Source organism: Mercenaria mercenaria, chromosome 7 (assembly GCF_021730395.1).
Source record: "Mercenaria mercenaria strain notata chromosome 7, MADL_Memer_1, whole genome shotgun sequence".
Taxonomy (NCBI): domain Eukaryota; kingdom Metazoa; phylum Mollusca; class Bivalvia; order Venerida; family Veneridae; genus Mercenaria; species Mercenaria mercenaria.
Genome location: NC_069367.1, coordinates 41,015,391 through 41,027,177, shown reverse-complemented (window position 1 = coordinate 41,027,177; position 11,787 = coordinate 41,015,391). Strand labels below are relative to the sequence as shown.

The 11,787-nt window shown below is 33.5% G+C and overlaps 1 protein-coding gene across 1 annotated transcript; it reads left to right on the top strand.

Moving 5' to 3' along the window:
* Positions 1 to 329: 329 nt before the first annotated feature.
* Positions 330 to 11,425, top strand: LOC123554367 (uncharacterized). The gene is made up of 3 exons (XM_053549018.1): positions 330 to 371; positions 5,736 to 5,823; positions 10,321 to 11,425. The coding sequence occupies exons 1-3, from the start codon at positions 362 to 364 to the stop codon at positions 10,550 to 10,552; spliced, it is 330 nt and encodes a 109-aa protein (XP_053404993.1). The 5' UTR covers positions 330 to 361; the 3' UTR covers positions 10,553 to 11,425.
* The last annotated feature ends 362 nt before the right edge of the window (positions 11,426 to 11,787 follow it).

Genomic DNA, 11,787 nt, shown 5'->3' with positions numbered 1-11,787 from the left:
AAAGAGTGTTAATTTGGGGAAAAGTAAACTTTTTCAGAAATTTTCAAAAAATAAAATATTTAATTGGATACTTTAACCAAAAAAAAGGGTATTACAAAATATATTTTTCTTTTTCTCACCGTTTAAAAAGTATTTAGGACCTAACTATTGTTATATCCATAAAAGAAAAATTATCCCATTGATATTTTTAAATGTATGACGATGCCGAGTTTAAAGGCATATATGTTTCGTATAGCGTAACATTTTTCGATTAAAAAAAGTTTAGTTTAATTCAATTCTCAATGATTATAAATACAGAAATTTTACTTTCCTTTTGTTTATCTTATCTAGGTGTGTTCAGTGAGTGTAGCAACCAGAAGGGATGATTAAAGGTACGTTAAATGGAGAGTGTAGCAAGACTTAATGTTTACTGAAACTGACCAAATGTGGTAATTCGCTTGAAGATGGATAAAGTAGTTACACATCAAAATACAAAAATGTGGACAATTTTTGGAAATCTGTTTTAAGTTTTTTTTGCTTAAATCGTAATTTTTGCGTTTAAAAAAATTTGTCAGTGAATCCTTTTTTCTACCCATTTCGCATTAAAAAAAATTTCAAATACTGGAAACAATATTTACATACCAAATTCGTGAGTGAACTTTGTTATTAGTTTGTGGATACATTCATTTTTACCCTTTTACAACTAGATTAACATTAAACATACGATCTTTTTTTTAACATTTTACTGAAACAATAAAAAAAAGTTTAAAAAAACATATTTACCTTGGGGATATATTTTTGTCGATTTTTGCATTTTAAAAATGTCTGTTTAAAAAAAATTGTTTACACCTTTTCTATATACCCTAAATCCGAAAAAAAGCCGCTTAGGATTTGGGGGGCGTATTTTCGAGCCCCGGTTTTTTGACTCGGGAAATTTTGGTAATTTATCCCGTAACTGTTGAAAACCGCCCTATCTTTTTTTGAAGTTTTAAATGAGGCGGCAAAAATGTTTCAATACTGGACAATGCTTTAAATTTCAGGTATTATGACTTTACTTTTACATATTCCAAGATTGGAATTTAGAAAAGTAAAATTTCAAAACACGTTGGGCAAAAAACATATGGGTTTGGGACGTAGTTACCATTCATAGTTTGCAGACTTAAATGTTCACTTCTACGTATTTCGTTGCCGTTAATTATGTTACCCATTTTTTTTTATAAAAACCCGAACCAAATAAATTTTTTTTAATTTTTCAGATTTCAAAAAAGTGGATTATGAAAAAATGAATTCACTTCATTGGACAAGTGTGAGAAAGAAAGCTATTTTTATTAAAAAAAGACAATTGCCACAAAATTGACAAAGGGATTCAATAAAAACACAGGGGAAAGTAAGGGAGCTAGCAATGCTACTGTAATAAATCATTTTAAACTAGTAAAAAGTGTAACCAAAATTTAGTATAAGGTTTTAGTGTTTTGATCAACTATGTGCTAGATTTTTCATTAATTTAAAAATAAAAATAGTCACAGTTAACGCAAAAAAATGTACTAGAGCAACTCAATTAAAAAGAACAAGGAACAAAAGGGCAATAGCTTATCCGCAGTACTTTTATTTTTTTAAAGTATTCTCAAAAAAGCTTATTTGTAAAATTATATCCTTTGAAGAAATACAAGTTAAACATAAAGTTTTAGTGTAGAAACAAAAATGCCGCCATTTTTTGAAATGTAAAAACAATTTTGATCACAAAAAAAATTTATTGAACTACTTACCATTTTGTAAAAATAGTTTCCAATCCCCCTGCTCTTCATGTAATTTTCCTTTTTTTCAAATTGTGCGAACACACCCCAGATCATCATTTACCCGGAAAATGTAGAAAAATTAAAAATATACAGTTGTTAACTTGCTTGATTTTTTACTAAGCGTTTATGGAAAAAAACTGATTGTTTTATGTTAAATTTTTTTTGATGAAATCACACATGGAACACACCCTCTTTTTTTACACGAACACCCTGAAGAGTAGTCAGTGCCTATTGATTGCTTCCAAGAATTTAAACCCAGGAATAAATATTAGACATTTTTTCGTTTTGATAGTAACGAGTTCACATAAAAAAAAGGTTTTAAATCGTCTGACTTAAAAAACATGATGACAATAAAAAGTTTTTTGCTTTAAAATAATACTGTTCACTAAAATTTTTGTAGTGAGAAATAGGGACCTTTGTTTTTATTGCATTAGCAAATGTTGGTAAAGTAGTTTACAAAATAAAGTAAAAATAACGGGTATCGTTTTTAAGGGGGATTTTTTAAAATTTTTTCAATGACAAAAAAAACGAATTTCTACTGTACCTTTTCTATGTTTTCATGTCTTTGAGCTGATCATAACATAAAAAACAATTTATTTTTTAATGTTCAGCTCAAAAAGGTAAAGAGTTCACAAGGTTTCTGTGACAAGACAATTGTTTAAAATTTTTTTTAGTTTTTTAAAGCCAAAAAGTTTTGCTTTGTTTCTTTTGTACATGCACCGATACAATGAATGCTAAAAATCATACAAAAAGCACCTTTTTTGGCAGGTTTTTGACCAAAGAAAGCTACCCAGAGTTGGACAGGGTATTTTTGCCAATTTGGACCATATACTACCCTAATATTACAAAAAACCTTGTCAGTGGCCCCAACCCTTTTTTTTAAAAGTGATATGCCCCCCAAAACAAAGCAAAAAGTTTATATCTTTACTTTTAAAAGTGGGGGAATATGCTTTTAAAAGGGTTTTTTACAAATTGTCCCCTTTCCGGTTTTTTTAATGTACAGAGCTTTGTTAAAATGGGTTAAATTTTTACAAGTTTTGTTTGTGGTTTATTCTTGCCTTTCGGGTACTTTAAGGTAGCCTTGCACGTTTGATTGACCGGAAGTAATGGCATGACGTCCTTTTTTTTTGAAAAAACAAAACAAAACAAAACAAAACAAAAAAAACCTTGAAAAATGCATGGTAGCCGCTATACGGTAGTATAATTGTTGCCGGTTTTTCAGACATTGCATGTATCAAGTGTTAAACATTTAGACTATTTTCTTTCTTTAGGGAAAAAATTTGACAATAACAGGTTTTTATGTAGCTTTAATTTAAATAAAAACATAAAAAAAATCGTATAAGGACTTTCTAAATCTCTCCATGAACATTTCTGTGCCAAAATGTAAATTGAAAGTGCGATTTTTCCCTAGAACCCCTTGTGAAACAGACCGGGAACGAATATATTCAAATCGGGATTTGTTGTTTTTGGGGAAATTTTTTTTCGGTACAAGTGCTTAAAAAATGTTTAAAAAAAATTCCTATTGTAAAACATTGTTTCAAAAGTTCAAACTACTTAAAAAGTAGCCCAAAAACCTTCGGAAGTTTCAAAGAAAGGCCGGGGGACAGTTATAGACTTTAAATTTTTTACTTTAAAATTTAAAAATTTTCCAGCATCGCCTTATTAAAATTTCGTTTCATTTTTTATAAATGAATGATTTACAAATTACATATACCGTAAGAGAGGAGAGATCTAAAGGATCGTGGGTCCGAGTTTTTTCTCCGGGGGGAAAAGCGTATATTCAGCTACGTTGATAGAAGACGTTAGTCTGAAATGATTGTCCTCCCCCTTTATTTATTACAAAGTTCGGGGGTTTTTTTGGGGGAAAAAGGTTAGCCAGGGAAAATGTCAGCGACATCGTTGAAAAACTGACACTGTTTAAAAATATAAAATGCGTATGAAAAAATGATAAATCAACATGGTCCGCTGAGGGGCACGTCCTTTCATGACATTAACCTTTGCCAATTTCGGCAAGTGATTTATTTGCGAAAGTGCGACCAAGATCAGCCTGCACATCCTGCTGTTTGGTCTGGTCGCACTTTTGCTATTCAATTTGAAATTTTCGTGAAACCCCTTTGAATAATTAATTGTTTCCCCAAATTTAATGATGGACCAGTCCATTTTAGAAATTTAGTAGGGGAAAGGTTAAAACTAGTTTTTAAACCTTGAACGGTATTCACCCTGAATTCCCAAATCCCAAACTACCACTTTAATTTCCCCCAGTAGGCACATGACAAGTCTATATCTGCAGTAGTTCTCGTGTGGGTTCATGTGTAAAAATATCGCATTCGCTTAACCCTTTAAGTAGGCTATGTATTTATTTTTAACCAGGTATTAGAATGTACTTTAAGTGTTAAAGCCAACCGACCTATCCTACTTTTTTTCCCCCTGAACTTTTTGGGGAAATCCTTCGTAATATTGGTATAATAACCCGGGGCAATTTGGTTCCCCCTTTAATTAATGTGTTTTCACAGCTTCATCTGCAAACTTCAGTCATTCTCTTCTCAGTATAGTTTTATAAGCACAGAATAATAATTATCTTACACTATCAAAACAAAGTATACATAACTCTTAAAACATACTAAGTATTTAAAATTGAACCTCAAACAAGAGCTGTCACTATTAGTGACAAAAGCCCCCGAAGTGTGCTCAAGAATGCTACACTTATCTGCGCAAAATATGCCAGAATAGTTTAGGTATGAATCATTTTGTGACCAGATAAAAAAAAGTTCTACAAAGGTAACCTTGACCTTGAAGCTAGGTGTCTGGGTCTTGAGCATGACACACCAACTCATTATATGGAACAATTGTGACAATAAATTTTAACATCTCTTGATGAATGGCAGATTTATTGACCGGACAAGAAACATACAATGTTAACCTTTGACTTCTACATGTAAGTGTGACATTGACCTTGAAACTAGGGGTCTTGGTCTTGCGTCTGACACGTCATCTTAATATAGGGAACGTCTATGTCAAGTAATTTTAAAATTTCTTCATCGATGGAAGAGTTATGGAACGGACAAGAAACAGACCATGTTAACCTTTAACCTCTAAATGTAACCTTGACCTTAGGGGTCTGGATCTTGTGCATGACACGTTTTCTCGTTATCGGGAATATTTATGTCAAGTAATTTCGAAATCCCTTGATGAATGACAGAGTTACAAACCGGACAGAAAACATACCCTATTAACCTTTGACTTGACTTCTAAGTGTGACCTTGATCTTGGAGCTAGGGGTCTGGTTCTTGTGCGTGACACATTGTCTCATTATGGTAAACATTTATGCAAAGTTGTTGACAGAGTTATATACCGGACACGAAACAGACCCTATTAACGTTTGACTTCTAAGTGCGACCTTGATCTTGGAGCTAGGGGTCTGGGTCTTACGCATGAAACGACGTCTCATTAAGGTTAATATTTATGCTAAGGTATTTCAAAATCCCTTCATGGATAGCAGGGTTACAGCCCGGACAAGAAATTACAAAGTCACGGTCGTACGGACGGTGAAATTTTAATATGTCCACTTTCGGGGGCATAAAAATCAAAGAACTTACTGTAGTGTAAATAAAAAGTTATTTGCTGAAACATCGTTTAATGATGTAGGGGAGCTATTAAAAGATAAAGAAAAAACCCTAAAATTATCAACTGTTAAAGTTAAAATTCGCGAAAAAGATATAACAATATATTAAGCCGCATTACCTCTAGTGGATTTAATTTGTGCACTTGTCAGTAGTGTACATGTATTTACAACTATGCTTTGCACGGAATGTCACGGGTCAGAGGGTTAGGTAGACTGGCTGTACTCATCACAATAACCCGGCGCTGAGTTAACAATTTGTAGGGAATCTAAAGTGGTAGTATATTCATGGCATGGGTGTTATATGCCCAGTCGTGGTCTATAGTTTACTCTTTTTTCAGATGATACTTTATGGATTGTTGTAGCGGTCTGTTGTGTTGTATTGTTCATCATTACAGTAGTTATTGCCTTTATAGCATTTAAAATGTTGTAAGTATCGTTTGTACTTCTTTATTTTTAAGATTTCAACTAGCTAAATATGATTGTTATAATTTAGAGTTCGCTGCGGTATTAGTATTATATAGTAAAACGTTTGTTGATAATAAGCATTATAACTGTAGACTTCAATTGTATCATTTCAGTTTTTCGTCTACTTCGTTAAATACTCTGAACAAATTTCCTCAGATAGCTCCTGTTTGAGTTCATTTTAGCGCAAAGTGACTGTGATCACGCATCGTCCGTTGCCGTCCGTCCACAATTTTACTGTTAGATCATTTGAATAAAGCCTCATTTCTTGATCAATCTACATCTAGTATATATGGCAACACAATCTCAGCTATTTCGTATGGGTATGACTGCTGCAATAATACCACAATTATGGCCCATGAGTGTCATATTTCACAGGATTTCTTGAGAAATCTACATAAAACTTATACGGAACATATTTGGCCACAGGATCTTGGACAAGTTTGATGTAAGACAATAGAGAGTGACTTTAGTCCAACTTGGCTGAAACTTATTCATCAGTAGTTAAACGTACTTAAACGTAGTTATCCGTGCAGATACGTACCTCGCCGTAGCCGAACGTAGTTATCCGAGGCTGTTCGTACTTAAGCGTAGTTCAACGTAGTTTACCGCAGGTCCGTCCGTGCGCTGGGCAAGTTGCAAGGCGCAGTAAAACGTAATTCAACGTAGTACCTCGTACCTATCCGTACTTATTCGCGTCCTGTATTGTTTTGTTTGTTTCCTGTTTCTCGTCATTTCCCCCGTACTAAGACGTACTGCTCCGTAGTTATACACCCACGGACTAATCTTATCCGCACCGTACCTCAACGCACGGACATATCCGTATGTGTGACTGTAGCTTAACGTATGAAGTTGAAGTTCGATTAAAAATTCCTTGAGATTTCAAACTTTAGAATAAACCTTACTTCTTTTAATCCGTCCATTCAATTTATCCGTAATTATGATCGTTTTTTTCGTGCATTTTGATATCAATTGTCCAAAAGGGCAGGGCTTTTACAAGAGGTTTTAAAAATGAAAATTAAATAAAAACATTTCAATTAATATTATTAGTGCGATTACGATAAAAAAAGAAAAAAAAAGAAAAAAAAAAAAAAAACAATGTAAAAACTTGTTGGTGTTGCTCCAAACATTTAGGTTTTAAATAAAAATGATGTCAGTATACAATGCCCGATTGTAAATCATACATGAGAGGAAATAAAAATGATAATCATATCAACGTATTTTAATTTTGATGGTGCTCTTGAAAGATAATACAGTTAATATTTTTTTAAACAAAAGCATGAGACACCAACTATTACAAATGCATTTGTCAATATACTTTGAAATTAAGTTAAATATATGTGATAAAGTAAACACAAAAAGCATGATTATAAAATATAAAGGATATATTCATCCGTCATGCTGTTTACTAGTATTTCATAGTTTTTCTTAAAGGTTTTTATACGCCCGAAGGGACTTATTATGTTATACCCCCAGTGTCCGTTTGTCCGTCCGTCCGTTAGCAATTTCGTGTCCGCTCTGTAACTCTTGAACCCCTTGAAGGATTTCAAAGAAACTTGACACAAATGTTCACCACACCGAGACGACGTGCAGAGCACATGTTCCGGATGACTCGCTTCAAGGTCAAGGTCACACTTAGGGGTCAAAGTTCATATCAGTTTTTTTTGTGTCCGCTCTGTAACTTTTGAACTGCTGGAAGGATTTCAAAGAAACTTGGCAGAAATGTTCACCATACCGAGACGATATGCAAAGCGCATGTTCCGGATGACTCGCTTCAAGGTCAAGGTCACACATGACTTTGCTTTGTGTATATTGCTCTACATTGCAGTGCTCTTGTTTTTATTTGGCAAATCCCTTTTTTGTTCACTTACAATAAAAGAATTTGAATTACTTCCCTTTTATGTTACTATCAATAGCTTATTTTGAAACTTTTTTATTATTGGCCGTAAGGAAAAACCGAGACCACGTTTCTGTGGTACAACATGGATGATACTTCCAATTTTAGGTGTATTTTTACATAACTGTACCTGGTAAGGATTTTTTGTGGACTTTAAATATTTTTGTGTACTTAGATTCTTTTTAAGTTCTTCCCTTTGTTGTTCCAGTCCTTTGGGCTTCAACAGTAAAGTTCTTTAAATTTTGCTACCATCCTCTGATGTAACCCTTCGGGCGTATCTTGCCCCGCTTGGCGGAGCTCTTGTTTTACTTTGAATTGGTACTCTGTACATCGAATTCCTTAAAAGAAGCGTTTTACTTGTCACCAAGTGTCTAGCAAAACTGTCAAGAAATGATAGGTGGAGACGAAAATTGTCGCACAAAATAACATGTGGGCATATACACGTATTTGTTTGAATATATTATTTCATAAGTAAAGCATGTGCAGATCAAGGAATTTTTGTGAGAGGGACACCAACTTTAAAGTGTGTGTGGGGTGGGGGATTCACACCGAGTTTCAAGACAGATTTTCGTTGTAAAGTGCAAGAATCAAAGGGGGTATTGACCCACAATGCCCTCTGCCAGGCTCTTGGTCCGTGTGCATGTAAATAATGGAGTTACCCCATACGGCTAACAGGAAACTTCTCGCATCATGTTATCATAGATCTGAAATTGTCTGATACTTCTGAAGAATTTTCCGTCTTACTAGTACCATTTCATGTTTATAATTAAAACGCAATTGTCGTATTAAGTGTCCGACAGAAGTGGATTGTTATTTTTTTTTTGGAAGTGAAAATAAAATGTTCCATCAAATGATAAATCGTGCGTAATTATTTATTTTTCAAGTAAAATGACTGTCATGCCATGTGCCTCCATCCAGATTTCAGTCCTTGATGCCGAGTATGTGGACGAAGTAGATGTAAAAAGACTGAAGTTTTGACTTTCGTGATATCACATCTCCAGACGGTCAAAACTTCACTGCATACGACAAAAAGGCCCATCTAGTATAATCGATACCGCCTGGGGACACAAACATGCCGTAGAAGTTTAATTTGAACAAAATCTCAAAGTTTCTCAAAATCAGTTGATAACTTCATACTTCCAGGTTCGATTCAATGCATTTAGTTAAAATCATTAGCCATTCAAAACTTCACTATTCTTATACTTATTGATAGTGTTTCGCATCAAATTTAGGCTAATTATACATATGGATAATCAAATAACTTAATAAGCAGAAATCCTGAAACTAAACTTTTTATTTCACATTGTAATAAAGAGAAGTCTTAGGCTTACTTGATATTACATGGAAAACTTTAGTAGCAACGTCTGATGTAAATAAAATATACGCATATCGGTGACGTTTTACCCCAAATATATATGAGAGACGTTGAAGGCGAAGGTTGAAATCTCAAACTCTCTAATATTGCTAAAGTTACACCAGAGATATGACCCTTGAATTAGTCACATTTGCCATATTTCACATTGCTAAAGCAGTAGCAGCCACATTTCTTGGGCAGTCTTTATGAAACTATAATAGCCAGAAAATCTCCGTCGAGTTTGGTAAGTAGAAATCTTGGAAAATAAATTGAGTTATGATCTTGAATTGGTCTAAATTTCAAGTTGTTAACTCTCAAGAGGCCACACTTTCTACATGATCTACATGAAATCGATGAAAATGATTGCATAAATGACCTATTGGTAGAGTTTGAAACTGAATAAATAAATCAAATAAACACAACATATCCTAGCTCAGTTTTACTTACTTGTTTGTAACTGTTTGTTTTCACAACTGCACTGTAATAAGTCCGAGGTCTGTCATACTGACCCAAAGTCGCGGCCCGAGCTTGAGGATGTGCTACTGAGCCACATTGAAACACATGTCAAGTAAAAGTTACGCGTTATGGAAATCAGAAAGCAATGTTAGCTAGTGGTATTGCTGGGAAATCCCGTGTATTTCTGGGCTATATATAAAGTTATCAAATAATACAATACATGAGCGGTAATGATCGTAATAGCCAATTTTTTCTTACTCAAGTAATAAAAACATATGGAAAGACAATTCATATTTAAGTAAACGAACTGTTTGTTAGGGCTGTGTCATTGCCTTACAAAATGTATTATCTAAATACTCCTTGACGTGGATGGTTAGCGGTTCTTGTTTAAAACGTCTATGATTCATAGTCCGGTGGGTCGTAAGTTAAAACGATAATAAGAAAAATGTGATATTTTAGAACAATCACACAAGATCTGTTGATTATATTTTCTGTAGAGGTCAAATATAAGCGGTTATTGAAGTATGTAATGCAATATTGACAAACAAACAAAACACAAGGATGTGTTATCTGTTTCCAAATATAACACAAATTCTGATGCCTACGACGCACAGACAGACAAGTGTATACATGTCAAGGTATCATCATGTTTTAATATATGTCACGGTATCATTTTTAAATATATGTCAAGGTATCATGATTAAATACATGTCAAGATATCATGTTTAGATATATTCATCTTTCATATTTGTAGTTGTTGCAGACGTACTGGACCACCAAGAATAATACGTCAAAGTGCCGAGAATCAAAGTGCAGCAGTTCCAATGTCTGATATGAAACAAAATCACAATATTTCTGATGAAAGACAGGTAGAACAACATCGAAATATGATGGAGGAACAAGTCCTCAAAATATTCAAAGAATCTCCACATCCAGAACCGTCTGCACCCCCTCTTCCACCGGAATATTATATGGAATATACTTGACACTCGATTGGAAATAAAATTATATTTTGTGTGCGCTTAAAGTCGGATACTTAACATTTAACTGACTTCTTAGTTGAAGTTCATAGAATGAAAAACATTTATATTTGTGTCAGTTTACCATTAATAATCTTTCCAAGCATTGCTTGCTTTTACCTACGTGACTTGGATGAGCCGCGGCAAATATTTGTAAACACAATTATTTACATAAAATTTGATTCAATGTTTTGCACAAAATGTCCTACCTTAATACTCATATAAAGTTACGAGAAACAAATTTTATTTGTGACAGGCCGTGGAAGCTGATGTCAAAATCGATTTGATCTGAACACATTAGAATGTTTGCTTTTTTCTGCTTGCTTTTTCATAAAACGGTCTTCCAATAATATGGCTTTCAACTCGAAATCATAGTTTAAGTAGATTATTTTGAAGAAGCAGTCGATCTTTAAAGATGCAGCCATTTGCTGTTTATTATTATTCCACACTTTAGTATTTTGTAAAATAAAAATAAGATACATGTATTACAATAACAGAACTTAAATGTCTTTGTTCATACATCTTTTCCTCATTAACACATGCGTGGACGGAATGGAATAAAGTAGATTTTAAGCAAGATTACTGAGGGATTTTTTACGTTTGAATAAACAGTGATATTGTCGAATCAATCTCATGATTTAAATAGTCGTTGGCACGGTCGGTTAAGGGTTCTTATTCAATGACCTTTGAGCAGTAAGATACATCAGTAAAATATACTGGTATTATTAGAAAATGACCTATTTTAGTTCCACCGTAAGGTACTGATGTAAGAAATTAGGAAACTCATTTTGTCATGTTTTTTAATTGGTTAAAACTAAAGTATACGTATTTCATCCTCCGCATGGTGGCAAAATATTTTTATGTCGCAAACAATTAATTATTCTATGATATCTATAATTTCTTTTAATTTGAAGTTCCTTTATTTGATACTTTTGTACATTAGTGTCGTCAAATTTTAAGTACTTTTAACTGAAATCCTAAATAAATTCTATTTTCTTACCAGTTAAAATGTATCTAACACAATTCAAAACATGTGAAGGTATAGATTCAGCTCTACCTGAGATCGTGTAAGGGCTTCATGTATATGAACTCGATTAAGAGTTATCACGATTTCATATTTCATAAAGTGCATACACCTAAAGTACTATCCGCATTGCGTCGCGATATAGGCAGGTATTCCTGGCTAGTCAACAATTATTGTA

Excerpts from the sequence above, each read along its gene's own strand:
- LOC123554367 (XM_053549018.1), top strand. Across the intron at positions 5,824-10,320 it reads TTTATAGCATTTAAAATGTT|TTGTTGCAGACGTACTGGAC; the intron begins GTAAGTATCGTT and ends TCATATTTGTAG.